General features: G+C 38.5%; 2 protein-coding genes across 3 annotated transcripts; one reads left to right on the plus strand and one right to left on the minus strand.

The window, feature by feature from the left end:
- Positions 1-1,716: 1,716 nt before the first annotated feature.
- On the plus strand, positions 1,717-13,933 carry hk1 (hexokinase 1). Its single transcript, XM_020941588.2, has 21 exons — positions 1,717-1,977; positions 4,912-5,074; positions 5,969-6,117; positions 6,441-6,560; positions 6,666-6,761; positions 6,862-6,961; positions 7,648-7,831; positions 8,593-8,748; positions 8,832-8,919; positions 9,398-9,543; positions 9,630-9,822; positions 9,901-10,012; positions 10,156-10,304; positions 10,384-10,503; positions 10,941-11,036; positions 11,356-11,455; positions 11,537-11,720; positions 11,985-12,140; positions 12,211-12,298; positions 12,497-12,642; positions 12,731-13,933. The coding sequence occupies exons 1-21, from the start codon at positions 1,915-1,917 to the stop codon at positions 12,876-12,878; spliced, it is 2,757 nt and encodes a 918-aa protein (XP_020797247.2). The 5' UTR covers positions 1,717-1,914; the 3' UTR covers positions 12,879-13,933.
- Positions 13,934-14,210: 277 nt separating this feature from the next.
- On the minus strand, positions 14,211-18,374 carry LOC110175402 (neuromedin-K receptor-like). 2 transcript variants are annotated; one of them, XM_055154796.1, is made up of 8 exons: positions 18,259-18,374; positions 17,389-17,538; positions 16,970-17,265; positions 16,154-16,348; positions 15,761-15,911; positions 15,547-15,666; positions 15,280-15,356; positions 14,211-15,113 (listed from the first exon to the last, which is right to left on the minus strand). In XM_055154796.1, exons 2-8 carry the CDS (start codon positions 17,521-17,523, stop codon positions 14,975-14,977), a joined length of 1,113 nt encoding a protein of 370 aa, XP_055010771.1. In that variant the 5' UTR covers positions 17,524-17,538; positions 18,259-18,374; the 3' UTR covers positions 14,211-14,974. The 2 variants fall into 2 exon arrangements, with proteins under 2 accessions (XP_055010771.1, XP_055010772.1); XM_055154797.1 differs by lacking the exon at positions 17,389-17,538 and having other exon boundaries at positions 18,259-18,327.
- Positions 18,375-27,779: the final 9,405 nt, after the last annotated feature.

The raw sequence follows: 27,779 nt of genomic DNA on the forward strand, positions 1-27,779 counted from the left end.
TGGCAATGTGACTGTGGGAGACTGAGTGGGATTTTGTCTTTGTCTTCTTGCATCAATAAGAGCTTTGATAAAAATGGTAAGCAGTCGGTGCACACTGTAGACCGACATTTTTTAGGTAAATTTCAGCATTTTTGTTTCATTTTAGATTTAAAATAAAAACTTGACCACAACTTTCAAATCATCACTGCAAAACGTGAGATGGATTCAGATGAGGACATGGATGTCTTCTCAGAAAAGGTAATAGTTTACAGCACCATAATGTAGCCGAATGCAAAATACATGGATTTATAATGAAAATGTTAGATACAATATTTGTGAAGAAAAGAAATACTGCTGCTAATGTTAAGGGTTTTCTTTTCAGACAGAGATCATTTATTTTCGTATCGCAATATATTAATTGATTAGTGAATATTTTTTTAAATCACATTTGGATATCAGGTAGCCTAAGTTAAATTGGCAAAATGCTACAAAGATATGAATAACAATAACAAAGGACCAAACATATAACTATTATGAAGTACTGTGGGTAATTTTATAGTCCTTTCATATTGTCTGGTTTAAACTTCAATTAACACATTATAGAGATGTTTTAGCACATTTCTGGTGAATTGCAAAAATATCTCTGCAATCCAGGGACAAAATTCTCACCCTACTACAAGATTTTATAAACGTCATCATTATTTGGTTTTAGAATCACTAACCACACACACAGATGTCATTCACTCTTGACGTGAGGGGTGTGACAGCCGTGCTCACAGCTCCTTCTTGTGTTTGAGCAGGTGGTCAGCTGCTGAGACCCTCTAAATATATCAAGTGTCATGACACAAAAGAAGGATTAGTTTATTGTTTTCTACAACCCATTGTAAATCTTATGATCTTCTTGGATATTACTGCTGATTTGTTTTAAGGCAGTGGGGCAGGGCACAATATACTTAATTGATATTATTGATCCTATTGATTATGTATAAATCTCCTTCAAAAAGTAGCCTGCCAAAAAAGTAGCTATAGTATTCCTATTAAAATGTATGGAAAATAAAATGGAAATTAAAGTTTTGACCATATGTAATTCTGTCTGAAAACATCAGACTTCTTTGTGGTTGACTTTTTTCTGTATGGCAAAAGAAATTACTTCAGTTCATAATGTGGTCTGTTGTTAAAAATTTCCATCATTACTCTATCCACAGGATGAAATAGTCCAGATCTTATTCTTACACACCATACATCGCTCTAAATTAGAATAAACTTTAGCCTGACACATTAGTTCGCCTTGTTAATAGGTCCTATGTTAATGTTAATGCTAATAGGCCCTATGTTAATTTCTCAATGTGACCCTCTTTTACAAGTAAAATATACTTATACATGAGAGCTTATTTATCTTTATTGAGTTCATTTATCACTCTTCATTGTCCTCATTAGGCTATATAACGTGATTTGGCGAGGTTATTTTTTTGAGCCATATCTTGTAGTGACTAATTTTGTAACGCGGGCCTACGTGATGAGAGTCATTCTTTTCCTACTTTACATATGTTAATTCGTTCTCTCACCTCCTGCCCACATGGCTCACAGCTCCTCCATCACCGCTTTTGCCTCCAGAGCGTCCGCCGCGCTGCAGCCAATCCTGGCCCGGCTCGAGTCCTTCACGCGGCTGGACCAATGAGCGCGCGCATCGTAAACTGGGCTCGGCCTCTGCGCTTTACCCGCCTCTCCACGCTTCTCCTGCGGCTAAACTTTGCTGTCCCATTCGTGTTTCCTGGCTCCACTCACATGCGCTGACAAGGAAGAGCCGAAGTGTCTGTTTTATTCCGCGATAATTTGGAGTATATGTAAATTTGGTGGTGAGATTTACGATCATTTTTATGTAAAAAGTAGAGACAGGAAAGTTTTCGTGCGTCTGTCTGTGAGAGCGTAACCAGGATGATCGCAGCCCAGCTACTAGCTTATTACTTCTCTGAACTCAAGGATGACCAGGTTAAGAGGGTAAGGCTTTACTTTTCTTTCAAAATAAGTGTCATGTGTGAATGTTTGTAAAAAGTGGCACTGATGAAGTGATGCAACGCTAGACGATGTGGAGGTCAACGAGTTCTTCCAACTTCACTGGAATGAACCATTTCCTTAGTGTGTTTGGATTGTACTTTTGGATTATCTGGGTCATGAATCAGTGTCAAGGATACCGACCTGCCCCACTAGGATTTAAATAAACTGGTCAGTAGGATGTGACTGTGCAAATGCCAGCCGTGAGTAGTAGGCCAAGTACATGATGTAACCAACGTGGAAGTCATTGACGAGAAGTAGCTCTCTGGAAAGTGATGAACTCAGTGGGCTAGTGTAGGCTATTACAGGGTCACAATCAAGCTAATCGTGGTATTTTGTTAGTTTTCTTTGTCTTCCTATAATTTTGCCTTATAATGTATATGCTGTTAAAGTTTTGGCCTTCAATGATCTCTGTTGCAATGTGTGTGAGGATGAAACTTGAGCTTTCCCAGTCCTCCGCTGTGGCCTATTTCCAGGTATAAATGTCATTTAAGGTGATGTTATCAACAACCTTTTTCTGCTGTGTAAATTTGAATTACTTGACCTTCTTAACCTTTGTAAACATAGTTATTCTTTTCACATTTTGAAGTCTGGTTATGTTTTAGTGGAAACCTTGTTCCAAGAGGCTGGGTTCCTTTAAAACCGCTTTCTGATGAAGTCACACTTCCATGCAGTTAGAGCATCACAGGGTATTTCTCTCTGTAATAGGTTGAGTAATCACCCCCTTCCTGTCTTCTTTCTCCTCCTTCTTTTGTACTCAAATATCATGATTTAGTCTTATTTGGTACACTTAAAATAGGTGTAGACTTGGTTTGGCCCAGTTGTGGTTTATATGGTGTAGTCCAGGCTTAGTTCCGGGTTTAGTCAAAGTACAGCTCCTTTTTTATGTAGTGCCTGTACAACGTAACCTCCACGGAAGAAATTACTGTGATGCAATAAAATAACAAATACCAAACAACAAATAATTGAATTAGAATAAGAAATGTAATTACTAAATAATGAAGGGTCAATTTATGGCCTACCACAACAGTAAAATAAGTGGAATACAACACAAATTTGTGCAACAGTAAGTGAATGAGTCAGTGTAACCTTGTTATTTGGTGTGTTATTTGACCAAATGACCAAATCTCTCTCACTCTGCACTGCTGTCTCTTCCGCTCCTTCTCCTCCCTCAAGTACAACTTTAGGTCATGCCATCAAAGGTGAGCAGAGGAGAGCTTACACACAGATGCACTGGTGAACACTGCACCAGGTGTGTAGCTGCTGAGGAGGGCATGAAAGAGCTGCCTGTTCACAAAGTAGAGACTTATGTTTGAAATTAAAAAGGTGATGTTAGTGTTTCGACTATGCGTGTCATGGCAGGTTTAGGCAGGTCCTGCATGTTCTGTAACTCTGATATATTGTCCTTGAGTGTACTTTATCTGCATGTCTACTTTGCCATGTAGCTAGCTGTGCTAGGCTAAATGCAGGAAGTGTAAATTAGAGCGGAGGACAGTATTTTTCCACATGGCTTTGTGGTGCATGTGCACACATGAGCGTCAGGTTTCAGAGCGTCCCCTGAACACGTCACACTGACGAGAACAGTGCATTGTCAATGGAGGAATGCAAACAGAAACGACAGATGCAGAGAGGAGGGGTGGAGGAGGCCACAGTGAAGGAGAGCTGCTGCAGACAGGAGAAAGTTGTGTGTGAGGTGTGTTGACAGGACAACACAGCCTTTACACACACATTGTTGTAACATATATACATATTCGTCCTGTAAACACCAGTAACAGACAACAAAACCAGAAGCTGCACTATTGTTATTGAAAATGTAGATACAGATGTTTTATCTTTATTTTGAAAACAAAACTGTTGTTAGAAAGTAAAAACTGCTGTAACCCTTACGTTCTCTATTTCAACATGTGACAGTGAGGGGTGCACATGATCTGAGGTAAAAATATCTCCTTTCAACACATGTTTGTGACCACCACACTGTGTTTAACACTCATTTACTACATTACACATATGTAAAATATACATAAAAATAGTAACTTGAAGCCATGTGTGTAGACCATGTTGTAGTTCAAAAATGGTAACATATATGTTTTACTTTAAATTATTACACCTGTCAAATGGAGCACTGGTAGTGCATTACATTGTACTCTCAACATTTAGACTGAATGTAAGGAATGTCATGCCTCCCATGATTACAGACTGTAGCAGCAGACACATGATGTTAACAAGTCTAGGCTTGCTACAACCAAATATTTACCCTGTTTTCAAATTCTTATTTGAGCTTTTATGTGTTATGGTTGTTTCAAAAGTTCTGATACTCTTTCTAAATCTCTTGGCAAAACTTTTCCAAAGTTACTGTTTTTTGAGGAAATGGTTCATGTGTGATTAGTTACCAAAACAGGAAGTACAGGATTCCCGTTCGTCCGTTACACAAGGTTCAATTGTACTTGTTCTATACAGTTACAAGGAGGAGTAACTCTTTTGTCTTATTATGTCCACTATATTCTTACCATGTTTAGCATTTTTCTAAATTCATATTTTCAGTTTCGTAATTAGGTACAGTAACATTTTATCAGCATTATTTAACTTCCTGTTCACAAAAGTGCGTTTAGTTATGGATATGATAGTTAATCTTTATTAATTTACACATGTCCACACCTGCAATATAAATCATATCATGCTCTTTGAGAAACCATGTGTCCTTCAATGAGCTTATGACTAATGAATTTCAGTTAACAGTTAACTTTGACACATTTATTACATTTAAAGAGCTTTTGATAGCATAATGTTCCTGTCTGTATCAGTGGGACTGTGATATTCTACACAAAATATGATTTAAATATATGGCAGTGTAAACAGTAGCAAATATGTGTTGTATTTCAGATTGACAAGTACCTGTACTCCATGCGCTTCTCTGATGAGACACTGTTGGACATCACACAGAGGTTTCGCAGGGAGCTGGTCAAAGGACTAGGACGGGATACGAACCCCACGACTGCCCTAAAAATGCTGCCGACATTTGTGCGCTCAATTCCAGATGGATCAGGTTTGTATCTTAAAGCCCCCCATGAAATGACCAACTCCAGTGATTAATCATATAGATAGGAATGGAAAGTATGGCTGTATTATTACTGAAACAGAGCAGTAGTTACATCAAATATTGCAGGAAATGTATAAATAGAATCTATTATATTATCTAATATATAAATCTATTGTTTTTTTTCTTTCTTCTATTATTTCTGTAAATATTCTATTGAGATGTCCTCAAGTTAAATCACCTAAGCTTCCTTTGGGTCATATTCCATCTTTTTAATTATATTACTTTATCTAATGATTAATAAAAAAATTATTGCCCTTAGTAAAATTATATGTAGGTTGTGCTATAACAGAATAAAAAACCTTGTCCTATAATAACTAACTAGAAACAGTAATTTGCACTTTGCACATTTATTACGTAAAGTTGTGTAGTCATAGTTAGTTCTTTAATATTACTGGATAAATATTTGTCAGCTAACATTGAGCTCTATCTGTGTTAAAGGGTGAGGTAATGAACTGCTTAACTTGAATACTCAAGACTGTACTGTACTTTATTGAGTGTATTTTATTCAGTGCGTACATGATTGGGCACAATTGGCGTACTATATTTGTGTAAGGATTTGATAAGCAAAGATTGTCTTCGGTGGTGAATGGTGTATTTGTGATTTAAAACTGCTGCTTTCAAATTAAAGGTCTGACTCATTTCCCTTTTGAAATTGTAGTTTATTAGTATTGGTGTATAGCAATAAATTGATGGAAATCGATCATTAAAGAGCCTATATTACACATATGTTTTTGATGAGGAAACAACATAATAACATAGATCAGCAAATACCATAATTTAGGACCTTTAAGATTAGGAGATGCTTCATCAATAATATTTTTCCATGTTTTGTTCATTCAGAAAAGGGAGATTTCATTGCCTTAGATTTGGGTGGCAGTAACTTTAGGATCCTCCGTGTGAAAGTGAGCCACCAGAAGAAACAGACTGTTCAAATGGAGAGTGAAATCTATGACACACCTGAAGACATTATTCACGGGACAGGACAAAGGGTAGGTTTATTTAACATGTAAACAGGTTATTTAATGGTGCACTAAGTAACTTTTCTGCTTGTCTCATGAAGACATTTGTTTCACAGTATGATATTAAACTAATCTCTCATTATGTATGGGTGATTTTATTGCTGAACAGTACATTGAGAAACATGCATTCTTACTTTGAGCACAGTCACCTCAATTCACTGAAATTATCTATAACTTGCCTCATTGGTGTTGCCTTCTTGTCTCAGTGGAAATGGGAATTTAATGCCCTGATAGTGCACCTGATATCTCAGCATCAGGGACTATTCATAATTACATTGACTTTTATCTTCTAGCTGTTTGACCATGTGGCGGAGTGTCTGGGTGACTTTATGGAAAAACACCACATCAAAGACAAGAAGCTACCTGTTGGATTTACTTTCTCCTTTCCCTGCCAACAAACTAAACTAGATGAGGTACTGGGCCACGCTTTTTAAATATATTTGATTATTCCTATACAGTACCTAAGGACACAATATAAAAATACTCCTTTGACTTCAGTATCTGGTCTTTTATTTCAGGGATATCTTATAACTTGGACAAAACGCTTCAAAGCTAGTGGTGTAGAGGGAATGGATGTTGTGCAGTTGTTAAATAAAGCTATTAAAAAACGTGGGGTAAGTAATTTTTCTCCAGTTAGTGTTTATTTTTTCTCCAGCTTAGTGTTTTACTTTTTAAGTTTGTGTATATCAGACTGTTTGTGTTGTTATATTCCAGGACTATGAAGCAGACATTATGGCAGTGGTGAATGACACAGTGGGAACAATGATGACGTGTGGATTTGATGACCAGCGCTGCGAAGTTGGAATTATTATTGGTAAAGTGATTATTTCAACTTTCAACACCAGAAAAGTTACATAGTGTACCTTTAAAAAAAAAAAAGTATAAATAAAGTAAAAAAAAAAAAAGACAAATAAGTACTGTAAGTATTTACAAAGAGGGTTTTGATATGCAATCAGGTATGTACGGAGGAGCATTAACACAAACTGCATTAGTAATGCATAATATAATCACAAATGTTATTGGTATATAGGGCAACTCTTTTTCATTTGTAATCTATATAATCTGTACCTGACAAAGACTGGAGTTAAAGGTGCATTGTGTAAGTTTTCTGGTGGAGGGTCCATCAAATGCTTTTCTCCTTGGAGATGTTATTGCTTTATGTGGAATGTTTCACAGTATGGTATTAAACGTTTCTCACTCATGGAGACCAAACCAGACCAAGTTACAGGTCAGATCTGTGGAGAGGCGTCCGGCTGTTTTTTTAGGTATTTTTGAACTATCAAACCACCTGTAATTTAACAAATGTACGATAGAGCTGTGTAATGCCATACTTTGGAACATTCCAGGCAGAGCATTGACATATCCATAGAAACAAGCAGATAACGGATCCCCAACCAAAAAGTTGCATAGTGCACCTTTAATTATATAAAATAAAATAAAAGTGTGAGTTTAAGTGACAAATATCAGTACTTTAATGTTTCTGATGCTTTTTGTGTTCAGGTACTGGCACTAATGCGTGTTACATGGAGGAGCTGCGTCACATTGACTTGATGGAGGGGGACGAGGGCCGGATGTGTGTGAACACTGAGTGGGGGGCTTTTGGAGACGACGGCGGACTGGAGGACATCAGAACCGAGTTTGACAGAGAGATAGACAGAGGCTCACTGAACCCTGGAAAACAGCTGTACGTTCATGTATACTATAGCACTGGTTGTAAGGATCAATGCTATGCTAAATTACTTTTTAGAGCTTTCAACAATGTGATAATGCTGTTTCATCATGGACTGTATATATAAATGGATATAGCTAACTCACTAGCCGCCACATTACAAAGGAGAAGTGAGCATGGGCGTGCTGCCGGTTCCACTGAGTCTGGTTCCAGTTGACTTTATGTTGAAAAATTGTCACCCTCTCTCTGTAACTGTGGCAGTCATCATTTTGGTCTTAAATTGTGTTTCTATTTCGTCATTTTGTTTGTAAATAAATTCCTAATCCAAATATAGAACTCTGCTCCAAATTTGCATCTGTAAGTGCTAGCCTTGCAATCTTCATATGAGTGGAGCCGAACGTTACAGGTGACGTCACACTCACTTAGTCCACTTCTTTATACAGTCTGTGGTCAACATCTGTAACGTCCTCCGCTTCACCCCTCAGCATACTGTAGCCACTCAGTTTATTTTTATTCTTCTTCACCATTTACCTTATTCTCATCATGTAATGGCTCAAATTGCCCCTATTGTGCAATTTAGAAAAGTGGATGCCAGCTACTGTTATTTTTAGCTTCATGGAAACTTTACCTTTCAATGTGCCAGGAGATGCCGTCGTCCCCCTGCACCCTCCGTTGGCATTTTGTATAGACATTTTTAACAAAAGCTTTGGCATATTTACATTATTTTAACATATTTAAAACCTTTATTGATGTTAACTAAATGTAATATTTTATAGATTTGAAAAGATGGTTAGTGGCATGTACATGGGGGAGTTGGTTCGTCTCATTCTGGTGAAGATGGCTCGAGAAGGTTTGTTGTTTGAAGGCAGGATCACACCAGAGCTCCTCACCAAAGGCACCATAGAAACCAAGCACATCTCAGCGATGGAAAAGTAAGGCCTTGTATAAGAAATATAATATAATAATGTGCCGACATCCTTTTACTCTTTTTGTCTTATTTATTATTTCTCTTTAGGAACAAGGAGGGACTGTCCCGGACCAAAGAAATTTTAACCAAACTTGGTGTTGAGCCTTCATCAGATGACTGTATAGCTGTACAACATGTAAGTATGAATTAGACCCTTTAAAATAGATTGTCAGAAACTCAAATTTCCATAATGGAGGCACCGTTATAAATTAGGGTATAGATGTCAATTAGTTTGCTTTTCTATTATAGAGGATAGAAAAAAAATGTAGCCTCAACATTCTATTTGAGATTAACTAAAGTATTTCATATTTTGTAATAAAATATCTAATACAGTTGTGGATGAAAAGAAAAGAAATCATAATAAAAGTGTCTATAAAATAAACAGATTATGTAAAAACAATTGTTAATGTCTTTGAAATTGTCAGCCCCCTCGGTTGTTCATATTTAGTGATATTCTGTAGTTTATCCCATTTCTCCATTGAAATCACATTATGCTGCACTTCAATTTTTACATTTGCCTTCATTCCGTAACAAACTTTAAACTGTTTTAATTCAAATGATAATATAAATTTTATTACTTTCAACGAACTGACCATACTTTGGCCCATTTTTAGGTTTGTGCCATTGTGTCTTTCCGCTCGGCCAGTTTGATTGCTGCTACTTTGGCTGGGATCTTATTGAGGCTAAAGGAAAACAAACATGTGACTCGTCTGCGGACCACAGTCGGGATTGATGGGTCCCTGTACAAAATGCACCCACAGTGAGTGAAAGAGGCTTTTCACGTTCCTCTCCATCGCTTCTCTTATTCAATGTACTTTCTTAGTGGTAAAATAATTTCTTAATCAGGTACTCTCGCCGTCTTCACAAAACTGTACGCCGTCTGGTCCCAGATTCTGATGTTCGGTTTCTTCTGTCTGAGAGTGGCAGTGGAAAGGGCGCTGCCATGGTGACTGCTGTGGCCTATCGACTGGCAGAACAATCACGACAAATTGCTCAAACGTTAGCAGAGTTTCGACTGACCACTGAACAGTTACTAGAGGTCACTTACTGTTGTACTCATGTGTGTGGCGTTTTTATTACTACACTAAAACTCACTGATGTGTGATTTATTTTTTAGGTGAAGAAGCGTATGAGAACAGAGATTGAAAATGGTTTATCAAAAAGCACTCAAGACATTGCCACAGTCAAAATGTTGCCTACATATGTTCGAAGCACTCCTGATGGCACAGGTAAGTCCTCTTGATACTCTGCAGCTGATGTCATCAACATTCCCTGGGGGTGTGATGCTAACTCAGAGCAAAATATCAATAACTCATTCAATACTGGACATTTGTGACTATTCAGCTGACTGTCTTTTCTTTAATTTGTACAGAGAATGGAGATTTCCTAGCTTTAGATTTAGGAGGAACAAATTTCAGAGTTTTGCTGGTCAAGATCCGCTCTGGGAAAAGGCGTTCAGTAGAAATGCACAACAAGATTTACGCAATTCCTCTCGAAGTTATGCAGGGAACAGGAGAAGAAGTGGGAACAATGGACAAATTATTCATTTGTTGGAAATGTGATTGCAAGCTAATCTTACAATTGATCCTTTTATCCACAGTTGTTTGATCACATCGTGCATTGTATCAGTGACTTCCTGGACTACATGGGCATGAAAAGTGCTCGTCTTCCTCTCGGTTTCACATTTTCTTTCCCATGCAAACAGAACAGCCTGGATGCTGTGAGTACAAGTTGCACAAATGTATTGTCCTTTGTTTATATTGACTTGAAATGAGACTCAGAGTGACTATCTTGACTATGACCAAAGTCCAATGTTTAAAGGTGCACTGTGAAACTTTTCTGGTGGTTTCTCCATGGAGACATTATTGCTTTGCCTGGAATGTTTCAGTTGCTCAAAAATACAGTAGTTTCTTCTGTGAATAGGGATGACTCTGCACAGGTCTCCCTTGTTATAGATTTAATAGGTTTAATCTATCCTATGGAACATTCTAGACAAAGCAATAACATTTCCATGGAGATAAGCAGCTGGTGGGCCCCCCACTAGAAATATTATGCAGTAGACCTTTAAATTAATTTGTTGTACAATAATATATATTGGTAGAGTGACAAAAATGATAAAATGTTTTATATGTGTCCTATAATATTATGTTTTTATAGGGAATACTGGTAACATGGACCAAGGGATTCAAAGCAACAGACTGTGAAGGAGAAGATGTTGTGGGACTGTTGAGGGAAGCAATTAAGAGGAGAGAGGTAAAAGTTACATATTTTAAATGAAAATAAACACCCCATAGATAATTTGTGTAATGTGAATGTGTTTTCAAGTCAAAAATAAAGATTTAGCTGAGAGAAAAGACACAAGACATTTGTCTTTAAAGGGGACATATGATCATATGATATTAAGTCAACTTTTAAGAGCTTTTAACCTGGTTTTAAAGTTTAAAAAAAGTTGTATTTAGAGTGATAAATTTTTTCTTTCTACCATGTGATAATGTATTTAATGTTGTAATTAAGATGTCTTAATCTTAATCTATTTTGACAGAAATAAAGCACAATATGTCTTCTTTAACAGGAGTTTGACCTTGATGTTGTGGCTGTAGTCAACGATACAGTGGGAACAATGATGACCTGTGCCTATGAAGAGCCAACCTGTGAGATAGGCCTCATTGCTGGTCAGTTAATAAAGTATTCCTCTTATAGTTCATTTTATTTATTCCTGTCTTCTATATTCAAAATGTGTTTCCTCTTAAAAGGTACGGGTAGTAATGCGTGCTACATGGAGGAGATGAGAAACATTGAGATGGTCGAGGGAGATGAGGGTCAGATGTGTGTCAACATGGAGTGGGGAGCCTTTGGTGACAATGGTTGTCTCGATGACTTCAGGACCGAATATGACCGCTCTGTAGATGACTTGTCTCTCAATCCGGGCCATCAAAGGTGTTTTTTTACATAATTTCTAATACATACATTTAGCAGCTCTGTTCATAAAATTTTCCTCATATTTTTATTTTATTGAATATTGTTGCTGTAATATTTGCACTGCAACTCAAATGTGTCATGTATGCAGAGTCTAGCAATTTTGTCTTGCAAGATCTTGTGGTACAACAACTTATCAGCTGCCTTTTCACTGTCAAACGCATCTGTTAAACCATTAACCTTTTACTGCCTGAAACATTTAAATGTCTGCTACTTTAATTTTAGATATGAAAAGATGTGCAGTGGGATGTATCTTGGTGAAATTGTGAGGAACATCCTAATTGACCTAACCAAAAGGGGATTCCTGTTCCGAGGTCAAATCTCAGAGACACTAAAAACCAGAGGCATTTTTGAGACAAAGTTCCTTTCGCAAATAGAAAGGTAAGATATATTTTTTACAATTTTCATTTGTTCATATGAGTATTTTCTATAACGTGGTTTGTCTCCACAGTGACCGTCTGGCATTACTGCAAGTGAGATCTATTCTCCAACATTTAGGTCTGGACAGCACGTGTGATGACAGTATCATAGTTAAAGAGGTAGTTGGTTAAAATACACATTTGCAAGCAAATACAACTCAATTGCACAACTTATTACAATCTTTTGACCCATGAATAAACAACAGATGTTGAGAAAGACACACATGTGACACTATCAGGATTTATCAGGCTTTACTTTCAAATGAGTCTTTTCATTTACAGAAATGATGCAATAGTGATAACTTTCTTTTGTTAAAGGTATGTGGAGCCGTGTCATACCGTGCAGCTCAGCTGTGTGGGGCAGGAATGGCAGCTGTGGTCGATAAAATCAGAGAAAACCGAGGACTAGACTTTCTCAACATCACTGTAGGAGTGGATGGGACTCTTTACAAACTGCACCCACAGTGAGTCTTTAACAGGCACATATTATATGATCTAAAATACATAGATGCACATAATATTTCATGGTCACAATCCTTTGTTTTTGTCCAGTTTCTCCCAAATCATGCACCAAACAGTGAAGGAGCTGGCGCCTCAGTGTGACGTCAACTTCCTGCTCTCAGAGGATGGCAGCGGCAAAGGCGCTGCCCTCATCACTGCTGTGGGCTGCAGGATGAGGAATGAAATGAACGGCAAATAAATTATTCAGTAGATGCACTGCAACCTGCCCACTAGGGAAGACTCTGCTGGAGTTCTGTTGCAATTACTGTATATTATAGAACAAGTTATATGTCAACAGCTTTAGTCCAAACAGTAGGTAAGCGCTACTTTCTTCAAAGCAAGAAGTGCAAATCTTGAGACAAAAGCAAGATTAGTTTTGTACAAATGAGTTTGATTAGTCTTTATATTTAGATTACAATGTTAGAACTTAAACATGCTCAGTTTGTGCCTGTCGTGCTTTCATGTGCACACAAGCGCCCTCCACAGGATTATTGTGGTTACTGTACTCTATGCTCTATGGTAGTAGGGCAATATTGAAAGGGCTATAATAATTAACTTGTAGAAAAAGGACAAAAATGGTGAACAAAGTCAGTACAGCAAAGGGATGTGATGTAGAAATGTACAATGAGATTAAAGGGAATATGTGTTATTCTATTCTATATATTTACACAATGATGCTATTTATTTTATTTTTGTATTTGGAAATTAATCTGTGTTACTGATGAATACTGTAAACACATTGGGCCAAAGAGGAACAAGGCATAATGCTTTTTGTCTGAATGCATTTGCTTATATTGGCCTATAGGTGGCACACTGCTCAACTTGCACAGAAAAGAGATTCAGCATGTACTGTAGCATCAATATTCCTATACTGTATTCCCCTGATATACCATTTTAAAAGGGCAGCACTACTTATAAGCCTATTCATGCAGAACACAGAATTATACAACTTCTCTCTTAAATACTGTGTGTAAGGGATACAGGAAATTAAAATACTGTTGGTGCCATGCATTTTCAAACCCTGGTCCATTGTGTTAAAACAAATGTTCTCTATGTGTTTTGTCCTCTGACTGTTAATTCAACTGCTATTTACAGCAAACGCATTGTTTTAGTGCAATCTTTGGCTTAATCCTAATGCTATGTCAAGAGTTTGCCACTTTTATTTAAAACTGTAAAAACCTTACTGATACTCGCACCTTATTCTTGCTTTTGTTCACTTAACATTTGTCAAATAAAAATCCTGTATCCATTTTATGATGACTTTGCTTTTATTGAGTTGACATGAAATTGTAAACAGATATACTTCAGTAGAATGTCATCTCACATTACGGACAAATACAAATGTAAATAATATAGTACCCATAGTAAGCCAGTTGACACTTTTCTATTAAGAAAAGACATTTTCACATCTTAAACATCCATCAAGTAAAAAGACTTCAGTGCAGCATTAACACTACCAGCAACTCAAAGACTGCCTTCATAGTGGAACACTCATCTCTTGTGTACAGTACCTAAAGGCACATCTCTCACAACTACTTCCATGGATAAAAACAAACTTAAGATCTTTTAAAATGCCATTAAAAAATTTAATGTCAGTTAATTTGCTTCTGCAGTAAAAACAAATCTTAATAGTATGAATTATTCCACTCTTATAGCATTAGTCCACATTTCTGTTTGTAGACCATTTAAGTTTTTGCCTTCACAAAAAGTTTGTATCCAACCATAACCAAGCACCCACACACATCTCATTCACAAAATTGGTTAATTCTCTTGCCCAAGAACACAACAACAGTATTCACAGGTCTAGGTGGAACACACACACTCACAAAAAAAGTTCCAACCACTGAGGCTACACATTTTAACTTTTCTTGGTGCTCTGTATCTTGGTGCAATTGTTTTTCTTCATTTGTAATACCGACTCTAGTCTGCAGTATCTGCATTGATAAAGGTTTAAATCAGGCATGTCCAAACTATGGCCCGGGGGCCAAATGCGGCCCTCAGATAAATTTTTCTTGGCACTCAGACTTCCAGGTGAATTGGCCCAAATTACCTTGCGTCAATTAAAAAATAATTTTTTACTGCAAGTTTTTTGAGAATCTACCTGGATAAAGCCGATATTTAATATTTAGTGTGTGGTTTTAAGGATCTTAGCATGGATAAAGACTGATGGCACATTCTAACGTGTTAAATATGCACAGATTTCAATTATTCCCTGTAGTGAGCATCAGTCTACGGCCCTCGATCAGCCCTCTGCATCGTCTGTGTTTAGATATGTGGCCCTTGATGAAAAAAGTTTTAAATGGACGACTCCTGATGGAGGCTGCGTGTCATTGTTAATTTGAGAGAGCGCATGTGCTGAATCTTCATTTTATCTTCCTCTGACAATCTGACAAAGGGACACCAAGCAAAAGCATGACGAAAACCAACACGAAACCTGGGGAAGCACAGTTATATTTATATATATATATATATACCAAGTGTGTGTGTGTGTGTGTGTGTGTGTGTGTGTATATATATATATATATATATATATATATACACACACACACACTTGGTCTTGGTCGGTATTTTTTTCTACTGATGTAAATAATAAAAGTTACCTCTGATTTAGACTACAATATATAATAGGATTGTACATGGTTGAACTCATGGCCAACCAAAAAATGGCAAGATACACCTGTGGACATAAGAGGAGAAAGTGACATCAGAATTATGACAGAATTATTAGTAAAGATAAACAAGTACTTTCTCTATTCTGTCATAAAAAGCTTTTGATAAAATGTGCATTGGACACATAACAGTCTCATAGCCTGGCTGGGTCAGGCAATCTCACAGAAATGGTTTTATATGACTAAATACAATGATACCTGTTGGATGTACCACTTCCTATAGATGTCTATGTTGAATGTGCCAAGTATGAAATAAATGTGATAGGGCAGCCAGCACAAAGCAAATGTTATCACTATAACAATCATCATCTTCACAACCTGTGAAAATTATTAAAGAAAATTTATTAATGTAGCAATGTAAAGGAAAAAAAAAAATGGATTGTGCGGTAAAAAGTGGGTTTAAATCTGTCACCTTTCGCTTGGATGTCATCAGATTGGGATAATGGTCAGAGGCTTCTCCAGGGATGTGTGCCCCCCACAACGAACGGCCCACCAGACTGTAAGTCACCACCATCACCAGCAGAGGAAGTAGGTAGATCAACACTATCAGTGAGTAATGGTAACTGAAAATGGAATTGACTCATTAGATGATGTGCTATAATGGTCATAAGTTTAACAACGTCATCATTTCACATGCAAGGTCATCAGAATTTGTTAGAAACAGTTACGGTTAACATTTCAACAATTAGCTTTTAGTAGACTTTTCAATCTGAATACAAAAGATGAACATCACCGTTCACAGTTTGAGATTGTATTTGGGACAGATTGGCATAATATAGGACTGGCTGATGTCATCTAGTTTTACCTCAATTGGTGAGTTCCCCCCAAGTTGTCAGGCCAGTCCACCCTGCACACTGTATTGGGGTTGTTAAAGTGGGTCACGCTGTAGTAGCACTGAGGAAAAGCCAGCAGTAGAGCAACTATCCAGATGAGAACAATAATGCCTTTGGTGGAGGTGGAGGAGAGACGGGGCTTCAGCGGGTGGATGATGGCCATGTACCTGAAAACAGACCCTGGCGTTCAGGAAATTTAATTTAATCCCGTGCATCATGGTTTTCATTTGTGACAGAGGGAGTCAGTCTAGTGTTATTTATGATGTCATTATGTGGATTCTCTTTCACAATTTTCTTTTGCCAGCTGCAGACTGTCTTTAAAAACAGGTATCATGATAACATAACCACAATTTGTTCAAATTTGAAAATAATGAAAAATTTAAGCAAGCAGATTTTCTACTAGGAGTAAGCTCTTGCACAAAGATCATTTAAGTTACAAGTCACTGGACTTCTGTATATAAGTATATGTTCTAATAAAATGTCATGTACCAAACCCTCATCAGTTTATCAAAACATTTTTCATGGAAGACAAACAAATTTTATGTCATATACTGTGGAAGATTATATACAAAGAAACAACTATTCCACGGAAACAAGCAAGAGAAAACCCTCTTCCACCCCAAGTAAGACCCAGGTTTGTTGAGCTCATTCAGAGTAAATTTTTCAGTGCAATAAACACAACCAAAATAAAAATATATTTTTAAGTATCAAGGGATAAGTGTCCTAAATACTGCTAAAGTTAAATGTTATAAAAACTTTATAAATAAAAATAGACTAGACCTACTCACCTATCCACTGCAATGACAGCCATGGTGTAAATGGATGAAAACATGGCAGTAATTGGAAAGAAGTTTTGAAACCTGCAATAGACCAGGCCAAAGTACCAGTCATTGTAGAGACCATATATAAAGTTAAAAAGGGTATTGAAAGTTGCCATAAAAACGTCAGAGAAGGCCAGGTTGACAATGAAGTAGTTGGTCACTGTCCTCATGCGCCTGTGCGCCAAAATGATCCAAATGACAGTGACGTTCCCAGTCACAGAGACCAGAATGATGAAGGAGTAGGCAATGGACCACAGAGCTACCTGCACATAGGACAGAAATAAAGGAATGGAAAAGAAAGCATATAGCAATGGAGCAACATGACGAGTAGGCCTATACATATGCACATCTTGAAATGTCGAATGACATCATTAATTGCAGCATACCTGCCAGACAGGTTGGTGGAATTTATTTCGACTTATCCCAGTCCCATTAATTCGCCAGGTTGTAGTCTCTAATAACGGGCCTGGTGTGACCTCTGTATCTTGTTGAACATGTTGAGTAAGATTTTCAACATCCATCTTTCTGATGTTTAGCTGATGGGAAAAGCCTCTAATTAATATAACTGACTATTTTGTGGGAAAGTCTGAATAAAAATAAATAATACATAATTGCAAGAAAGTACAGTGGGCAGGCATAAGGGGTAAGTGAAAACTGAAATTTTGTGCACATTTACCGTAAAGACTATGCCCCCTTTAAATCAAGTCACTAAGGAGGTTTCTTTGTGATTTAAGATGTATAAAATAACCTAAAGTTGTCTGGAATGGAGTTTAAGCAATTTGGAATAAAAAAAAAAAAAAAAAAGGTCCAGAAGAACGTTTTATGGTTAAATCCCAAAGTGTGGAAATCCACAAACACGCCCATAGAAAAAGTTATTATTATTATTATTATTATTTATATATAAAAAGCACTCACTCCTTCATGGTCTCCCCGTGGACTGGTCCAAGCTACAGACGCGGCAGTAGCGTGTGCGCGTGGAGCTGCGGTGCCAGCGCAAATTAAACTGGAGCGGATTCAGTTTTAAAGCCCTGGATGTCATCGGTGTCCAAGGCAATAATTTAAATAACAGCCTAAGTAATTAATAAGCCTACAACTAAGACCATGCCTGATGTCAATAATTTATGTCAACAAATCCTTTATAACCTATATTTTTGAAGCAGCGTGACCACTAGAAAACTTCAAATTTCAGACACCACATTTTGTTTTTAACAGATAACAGCGACAGTTGAATCCCGTTCAGATAATGTAAAACTTACAAATAGGTGCACGTCGGACCAGCAGACTTGAATTCTCGTGGACAGAAATGACAGAGCAGAAGCACTCCGTAGTAGGAATTTATCGTGAGCCCTCCCACGAGTTCTGACGAGGATGAGTCTTGATCAGGGCTGGTGCGCATCCATACGTGCGCTCCAATTTAAGGAGTCATGTGACAATACAATCACGTGATTCAAAGAACAAAAACATATTGTCCTTACAATTAGATCAGAGTAGGCAATCAATGTCAACAGCCCACCTCTCCCCCTTACAATAACAGAGCCACTAGTTGGAGAAAACTGGGCACCTTCATATATAGGCCTAAATCAATTTTTTCACATTTCAGATTTAATGTAGGCTACCAATATGCTCATTAAATTGGCGGTGCAATAATAATCACAGAAGGTAGCCCCTCTATAGACCTATTCATAAGTCTTACGGTAGGAATTTGATATTAGTAGATTCTAAAAAAGCAAATAGGTAAAGTATTGCACAGCTTTTGTCCAAACAGTTTGTAAACAGGGGGAACTACAGAAAGGATGAAGAGATCACCCCCTTATTAAGAGCAGGGCGGCGGTTTGCCCTCAAAGGCCCTAGACTATATTTATTTAAAAAAAAATTTTTTTTTTAAATGTCTCTTTGGAGCAGGTGTTTTTAGGTTTTTTTTTTTTTTTTTTAGATCGCTGTGATTCTCTGGGGAAATCTGTGACTTAAGCTCACCATACTGTCTTTTTGCCAGTTGTGTCAATACACATTAGGCTACATTTGTGTGCCCAGCACGTGCGTATTGATAGCAAGCTATTTAAAGACAGAGTTTGTTTGAGAAAGGCTAATTTAATAAAGAAAAGTCTATCTTCCCACAGCCCACTGAACAAAACCACCTGTTTACACAGCAAATTCAAAAGTGTTAAATTCATGGTGTTGTTGTTGTGAGTAAAGTGAAGAAAATCCAGATATTTCAACTAGTGCTGTCATGCGATTAAAAAAATTGAGAGATTAATTAATTATGATCTGTAATTAATTAATCTAATTAATCTCTTTTTAATCTCACCTAAAAATTGCTGAGAAAAGCCTTCAATTTGAGGTATTTTCATTTAAATTCATTATTACATTATTGTGGCAGATCAAAAGACTGATACAGAACAAAAAAAAGTGACTTTATAAAGTAATTTATTGTTTAACAAACTTTAACAGATGCAGTCACTTACATTCCACAGTATCATCATTATTATTACTATTACTAATCTGCAGTGTTGGGAAGGTTACTTTTAATATATATTCCCCTACAGATTACAGATTACAAATCCCAAAATGTAGTTTGTAACTTAATTCATTTAATTACTTAAAGTGAGTAACATAATTTGAATACTTTGGATTACTTGATATTGTCATGCTTTTTAAAACTACATGAATGTAGCAACCGCACCCTGCAAATGTTGTTCTTGTTTGTTCTCTTCAAATTGGCTGTTGAGCCCAAGTCTCCATGAATAAGAAACTGTTTGCTGTAAAGTAGCAAAGATGAGGAAATCTGAACATAATAACTTTTGTCTACTTAAAGACAATAAAAAGTCCAGTCTTTCCTTAACCATATTAAAAATATTATTGATAGAGAAATGCTTTATATATGAGATCACTGGTTTTAGTCCTGGTTTTAGTCCTGCTTTAGTCCTAGTTTAGTCCTGGAATGGCTTAGTCCTGGTTTTAGTCCTGGTGTTAGTTCTGGTTTAGTCCTGGTTTAGACCTGGTTTTAGTTCTGGTTTTAGTCCTGGTTTAGTCCTGGTTTAGTCCTGGTTTTAGTCCTTGGTTTTAGTCCTGGTTTAGTCCTGGTTTAGACCTGGTTTAGTTCTGGTTTAGTCCTGGACTGGGTTAGTCCCGGTTTTAGTCTTGGTTTTAGTTTTGGTTTAGAGGCTCACAGGAGGAAGCGCGGTTTACGTAGCGTACACAGCGCACGGGAGGACAGCGGTGTCTGCGCAGTAACTATGGAAGGAAACGTGGTCAGCGCGTTCTCAGGTTAATGACGATGATGAAGATGTGTGTTTGTTTGTGTGCGTGTCCCCTCATGTGGCAGGTCACTATAAGACAGTAGTGCAGACATCATGAGCCTATGCAGGTTGTTTTCACTAATGACATTTACATTGTAGGCGATTTTATATTTGTTATTTTCTTTTATATTTCACGTCAGGAGGATAATTTCCAAGACACGAATGTGTTTTTACCTGTGCACTGCTGCCTCTGTTCTACTGGCTCTTCAACCTCGTCCATTGTGCGACTGACGCCGCCAACATTAACATGATGTTTACATCGCTTTTACTGTGCGCGTTTTGTGTGGGTTTCCGGCAATGAGTGGAATTACCGAAATAAAAAAAAATTATAAATGTGTTTTTTGTGTGTGTGTGTGTGTGTGTGTTGTCCCAACAACACATAAAAACAGATTTTATAATAAAGCAACTCACATACAGAAACAGTAAAGTTAGAGATTAAAAATGAGATTAACGCGATTAAAAAACATAACGCGCTAAATATGACTGTAATTAATTAATTGCAATTAACGCGATAATTTGACACCCCTAGTTTCAACATAGTCAAGAGTTATTTCAACTATGACAGTGCTGTAGAGTAAAATAAATAGTTGTTGAATTGCAATGTTAACGTCAAAAACTTAGAAAGTGTCTATTTTGAATATTACACTACATCAGTGTTGGACTTTTGTAACGTTTCCAGCGGGAGAACTATAGTCCGAGAGAGAAGCCACATTTTGCCGTCCTAAAATAAGCTAAGAGCCATGGATCTATTAAAATAAGAGCTAACAGCATAAACCTAACAGCTAATAGCGTTTGTTTTTCAGCAGAACCTGAACTCAACGAGCCTCAAGTCCAACCACCTTAGCTCTCACATGCCCTGGGTCAGTTCATTTAATTCATAAAAACACTAAATATAATTGGTCTAATGCTAGTAGTAGTATTGAGTAGTAGTAAGCTAACTAAGTTACCTGTGACAGTCAATGTTGCTGTCACTGATGTCGATGTGTAAAGGGTGGTACCACGGGGTGTTGCTGCTGGGCCAAGTTGGTTGCGTGCACGGGCAAGAGGGTCCGGGGGGTGTCAGTTTCCGTGGGTGGCCAGGTAGACTGCTGGACCCACCTGTGCGTGCGTTTGGCCAAGGATACTGGTGGGTTTTTAAATGTTTTGTGTGTGTGAGTGAATGAGACTGCATTTTTTAAATGAATTGTGTGTTAGGGCGGCCACGCTGTTTTAAAAACTCAACGGCGCTACGGGGGAGCGGTGTGTGGGATTTTCGACACAGGTAGCAACATTTTAAAATCGTTTTTAAATTATTAAAGTTTACCAAGCCCGTCTGTTTTTGGTAATTTTGGATTTTTGTGTTTTTATAGTTAGCCATTGTCCCTCATGTCCTGTAGTTTGGTTGTTTTTCAGGTCACTTCCCTTTTCCCGAACTTGTCCATTCATGTTAAATAAATAACCTAAACTGCACCACGGCTCCGGATTTTTATTACCGCGGCTATACCACATGAAAATTTGGTAAAATAGCCACAAAATGTATTAAATTTTGAGTAATGAAAGAGTAATAAAAAAATATTTCTCAAGTCTAAGTGTAACAAACAGGCTGGTTTGTTACCCTAGAACCACACTTAGCACCTTCACCCTTCTCTAGAGCACTTTAAAACACTGCACTTTCCTAGCACACAGCACTTTTAACATATTTGCACATCACAAAATAAATTGCACACAATTGGTTTTAAAAAAATATTTATTGGCTTTCCTTTAACCATTTTTTATTCCTGAGGCACAGCACTTTAATTGGAAGTTTCTTGTCCCTGGAGGAAAAGGGAGACAATAACAAATTACATTTTAAATTGACTTTGTGCAATAAATATGGTGCAATATCTGTTTTAGGACCACGTGTAACATTTTGTACAGGGGTTTTAGGTTAGGTGTTTTATTGGTTTATGGGTTTTAACATTTAATTGGTGTAATTGTTTTAGGGTTTTATGTATATAGTTGGTGGTTTTAATAGTTATCTGGGTTTTGGGTTGTTTTATGGAGGTTTAGGTTTTAGTTTTACATAAAAGGCGCCTTCAAGATCAGTCTGTGTTCGGCTGCTGGAGAGGAAACTGCTGCCTGCCTCCGTTTTGCACCCTGCACTTTTGGCACTTGCACTTTTGTAATCATTGAAAAAACAAAAGTAAACTGTGGACCACAAGTACCGGTCTGTGTCTGGATTTGTTTTTTACCTTGCTCACTGAACCCCAAGCCGCTCACGGTCAGCCGACGTTACACTAAGTAAAAAATAGAAGTCCAAAAAATTTGTTAAGTAGCTAAAAGTAAAAGTGTTTGGAGAAACTACTCCTTTAGTAACTTAAGTTAAAAGTACCTGGATGAAAACATCTGATTTGTCATTTAATCCTCACGCTCTCTTCGGGGTCACATAGACCGGAAGAAACTTTTTTTTTTTCCTTCCCGCTCTCTTGGGGCTGGTCAATCAGACCCAAAAAATTATTTTCATTTATTTTCTCGCCAGGCATAAAATAATGTCTCCTACATTTATTTCATTGTTGTCACCTGTTGTCCGGGATTTACATGGTTTTACGTGGTTTTACGGCGCCTGCCATTCTGCCATTCTCCGTCTGTACTCTGAGAAAGAAGCCACATTTCCCAGCTGAAGCTAAGCTAAGAGCTAATAGCGTTTGTTTTTGAGCAGAACTGAACTCAACGAGCCTCAAGTCCAACCACCTGAGCTCTCACATGCCCTGGGTCAGATTACTTTACCTCTTTAGGACACTCTGCAGTTAATTTAATTAATAGAAATACTAAATATATTTGGTGTAATGCTAGTAGTAGTATTGAGTAGTAGTACGCTAACGAAGTTACCTGTGACAGTCAATGTTGCTGTTGTAACCAAAGAAAATTTTATTTTTGTTTTTATTTTGAATTTCACCAAATCCTTCACTTTAATTCAATTTCCATTGTTATTTCGTGGTTTTAGGCAGGTTTTAGCCTCTTTCCCAATGTTATTATTATGTTAGTAAGAGTTGCGCATTTTACCTGTACTGTCCCTTTAAGAGCAACGTGGTTTGCGTGCTGCACATCTGCACCCCTCTCAGTCTGCCCAATGCTACTGAGGAGGTGAACACAGGTTTTTTTGTCAATGTCAATTCATTATTTTATTTTGGTAATTAGGCACTAAAAATATAAAAGTTCATAGTAAACATAATTACTGATCATCTGCAAATCCATATGTATAATTTGGACCATGTAGGAGCGTTTTCATGTCTATTGTTCAAATTTACTTAGATGTAGTTGAGAGTTAGCTTCAGCCTTCTCCATGTGTTTTCCTGCTAACAGGGGATGGATGAGCTGTGTGCATGGAGAAACATGTGACAAAGATTTGTATTTTTCTTTCATTTGTGCAGGTATGTGCATTGTGTTTAAGATGTCAATGCATTGTTATGGGACATTTATAAATACTATAATTCATATTTATTTTATGTTAAAAAAAAAAAGTTAAAATGTTTAGAAATATGTCAAATGCATGCTCAGTCTGCCCAATGCTACTGAGGAGGGGACGGATGAGCTGCGTGCATGGAGAAACGTGTGACAAAAGATTTGTATTTTTCTTTCATTTGTGCCACCAGTAAATGTGGTATTCAGTGTCCAGTGGTCACCAGTGTCTCATGGTCCTTCCTTCAGCCAGCGCAGTACACAGGAAAACAACGCAGATATAACTAAGGGTTAACGGATGTGCACCAAGACAATAGACTTTTAATGAATAGACACACACCTGTTACAATGTCACTGATGTCCATGAAAATTGGGTAAAATAGCCATAAATTGTACTAAATTAAAAGTAAAGTTACTTCCAAAGAAATATTTCTCAAGTCCAAGTAAAAAGTAGAAGTAGCTAAGAGTAAAAGTGTTCGGGGAAACTACTCCTCAAGTAACTTAAGTTGAATGTAACTGGACGAAACATCTGATTTGTCATTTAAAGTTAATGAATTTGCGAGGATGAAACATGAAATAGTACTCATGTCTGGTATTTTCACAGTGGGAAGAAAGTACAATATCTGTAAATAGTGACTCAAGTAAATGTAATAGGTCATAATACATGCTTGACAGACCTGCCCTACACTCAGTATATGTAAAACGATGATTTAGGACAGTTATGAGCTATTTATGATATATTTGTGAGCTATTTCAAGTGATAAATACAAAAATGGTGGTAAAATAATGTCTCCTACGTTTATTTCATGTGTGTCACCTGTTGTGCGGGTTTTACATGGTTTTACAGCACCTCTCTCCTCAAATGAAATGTGAAGTTAAATCAAAACAAGTTTATATTTCTTATGGCAATGCACAGACATTCCACGGTTGCCAGTAGTTGCATATATAAGGCTGCGTTCAGACTGCAGCCTGAAGTGACCCAAATCCGATTTTTTGGCTTCTATGTGACCTGTATCCAATCTTTAATTGACAGTCTGAACGGCACAGATCTGATTTTTTCAAATGCGACACATATCTGATCTTTTGACATGCGACTTCAGTGTGAACGGCCAAAGCGCATTCATCCGACCTACGCGTTATCAACAAGCCACAAACGTCACTATTCTGCGCTGAAGTAGGCGAAAATTGTTAATGAACTCCATGTCACTGAAGCGAAGCACATCGCCACTCACCACTCTTGGCTCCGTCTCCGCATCCACACGTTCATTTCAACAGACGTCGCTGCCGCTGCCCCACAAAACACCACGGCCAAAAACCTCGTCCTTCTCCTTCTCAATCTCCTCCTTAAAACAAGTAAGTTGTTCATGTTCAGGCTCCGGTACGAGAGGAACTTTAAAATCGCCAGGTGCTCAATGCTTGCGTCCATGTTTGGACAACTTCCGTAAACACAGAGCACGCTCGCTGCGGTTGACGTCATCGTGTCCTCCAGTGCGCATGTGGGACACTTTCGCGCCGTTTACTGTTCACACAGGGGATCGAATACAAGTCGCATTTAATTGGAAATGTGAACGACCTTGTAAAAACATCGGATTTCACCAAAAAATCGGAATTGAGCATTAAGCCCTGCAGTCTGAACGTAGCCTAAGAGTCCATTTTTAACGAAAATAAAGTCATAACATTTCAACATTACAACAAGTGTTTATATTATGAAAATAAAGTCGAATCCAGAAAAAGTCGTAATTTAATGAGAATAAAGTCATAATTTTATGAGAACAAAGTAGTAATTTTATGAGAATAAAGTCGTAGTCAAAATAAAGTCATAATATTACGAGAATATAGGCTGCTCGGAAAGTATTGTAGCAGCACCTGTAGTTCTAGTCCGGAAGAAAGATGGGACTTGGCGTTTCTGTGTGGAATACCGCCGCCTTAATGACATCACACGTAAAGACTCATACCCCCTGCCACGCATCGACGATGCTTTGGACTATATCTCTGGCTTTTCCTGGTTCAGCTCCTTAGACCTTCGCAGCGGGTACTGGCAGGTGGAGCTGGCACCTGAGGCCTGCCCCAAGACCGCTTTCAGTTCAAGGTCATGCCATTCGACCTCTGTAATGCTCCAGCTGATTTTGAGCGCCTATTGGAACGGGTGCTTGCAGACATCCCCAGGAGCTGCTGCTTTGTTTACCTGGATGACCTATTGGCCCACGCAGCAGACTTCCAATGTGCCCTAGACAACTTACGCCTGAACCCTAAGAAGTGCTAGTTGTTCAGGAAACAGACTTCTTTTCTGGGCCATGCTGTCATTGGCAAGGGAGTCTCCACTGACCCAGCTAAAGTAACCGTGGTGCGAGAGTGGCCTACCCCTAATGGCATTGCAGAGTTGCGCAGTTTCTTAGGCTTGGCTTCCTATTACCGAAGGTTCATGAAAGACTTTGCCACCATTGCCAGCCCCTCCACAAGTTGACCCAGAAAAACCACGTCTTCCAGTGGACAGATGACTGTGCTGCAGCCTTCAACCACCTGCGCTGTGCCTTGGTTGAAGCCCCAGTATTGGCCTATCCAGACCCAAAAAAGATCTTTATCATGGACACCGATGCCAGCAATGTGGGTCTGGGTGCCGTGCTTTCCCAGGAGGGAGAACATCATTTCATATTACAGTCACTCCCTAAGCAAACCAGAGAGGAACTATTGTGTTACCCGCCGGGAGCTGCTAGCAGTGGTCTTAGGTCTTCTCCATTTCCGACCATACTTGTATGGTCAGCGGTTTGTTCTGAGGACTGACCATGCTTCACTCACCTGGCTGTTGAACTTTAAGGAACCCGAAGGGCAGCTAGCCAGGTGGATCGAGATCCTACAGGACTATGATTTTGACATCCAGTATAGGGCAGGTTGAATTCACAGTAATGCTGATGCCCTGTCACGGAGGCCATGTGACAAGACATGTCGCTTCTGTCAATGAACAGAGGAGCATAGCCCTGATCCCAAAGTGGCAGCACTTCAATGTGTGGTGGTGTCAGACCCCCAAGAGGCCATCGGCCCTCAGCAGCTCCAGCAAGACCAACAACAGGACCCAGTTCTAGCTCGAGTACTTTCCTGGGTGGGAGATGGCCAACGCCCAGAGTGGTCAAACGTGTCAGCACTGGACTCTGAGACAAAAGCTCTGCACTCTCAGTGGCCCAATATCAATGTCAGGAATGGGGTCCTCTACCATTGTTGGAGTTCCCCAAATGGACATAGACAGATACTGCAGCTCCTGGTCCCTCTTAAACTGTGAACTAGAGTCCTTCAATGGGTTCATGGGGCAGTGGGTGCTGGACATTTTGGCGTTACCAAAACCTTACAGCGACTTAGACAAAGATTCTACTGGCCAGGTTGCAGACGCGACGTAGAGATGTTTGTTCACAGGTGTGATACCTGCACTGCACAGAAAGGTCCTATTCGTCAGTCCCATGAACCATTGCAGCAACACCAGGTGGGGGCACCCATGGAGAGGGTGGGCGTTGACATCTTAGGCCCATTCCCTGCCACAGACCAAGGGAGTCAGTACGTTCTTGTTGCTATGGAGTATTTTACAAAGTGGCTGGAGGCGTACACGATCCCTGATCAGAGTGCTGCTACCACTGCACAGAAACTAGTTGACGAGTTCTTCTGTCGGTTTGGAATGCCAGAGGAACTCCATATTGATTAAGAGCGGAACTTTGAGGCTAAGGTGTTCCAGGAGGTGTGCCAGCGTCTGGGAATAAGAAAACCAGGACCACCCCATTGCACCCACAAAGTGATGGTTTGGTTGAACGTTTTAACCGAACACTAACCACGCAGCTTGCCATCTTTACCAGCCACCGACAGCGGGACTGGGATCGTCACCTCTCCTTGGTCTTGTGGGCATACAGGACTGCTGTGCAGAACAGGTTGGCTCGTGTTTTAGCTTTATTAGAACCCGTAAAATAACAACAGTGCAGGGTTAAGTTTCAAACACTTCTGCCTAACTCATGGTCAGTACCACCAAAATTGCAAAGCTCCTTGTCAATTGCTTTGGCTCTTTTGCATTCACTTAGTACTTTTGT

This window comes from Boleophthalmus pectinirostris, unplaced genomic scaffold (genome assembly GCF_026225935.1).
Source record: "Boleophthalmus pectinirostris isolate CB_2022bp ecotype Guang Dong unplaced genomic scaffold, ASM2622593v1 HiC_scaffold_19, whole genome shotgun sequence".
In the NCBI taxonomy this organism is placed as follows: domain Eukaryota; kingdom Metazoa; phylum Chordata; class Actinopteri; order Gobiiformes; family Gobiidae; genus Boleophthalmus; species Boleophthalmus pectinirostris.

Bases quoted from the DNA above. Each gene is read 5' to 3' on its own strand.
- LOC110175402 (XM_055154796.1), bottom strand. From the start codon at position 17,523: ATGGATGTTGAAAATCTTACTCAACATGTTCAACAAGATACAGAGGTC. The intron at 17,266-17,388 runs GTATGCTGCAAT...TCCTATGTGCAG, and splicing joins TCCACCAACCTGTCTGGCAG to GTAGCTCTGTGGTCCATTGC. The intron at 15,114-15,279 runs GTAACTTTTATT...GTGCTTCCCCAG, and splicing joins TATTGTAGTCTAAATCAGAG to GTTTCGTGTTGGTTTTCGTC.
- hk1 (XM_020941588.2), top strand. From the start codon at position 1,915: ATGATCGCAGCCCAGCTACTAGCTTATTACTTCTCTGAACTCAAGGAT. The intron at 6,118-6,440 runs GTAGGTTTATTT...TTTATCTTCTAG, and splicing joins TTCACGGGACAGGACAAAGG to CTGTTTGACCATGTGGCGGA. The intron at 8,920-9,397 runs GTAAGTATGAAT...GCCCATTTTTAG, and splicing joins ACTGTATAGCTGTACAACAT to GTTTGTGCCATTGTGTCTTT.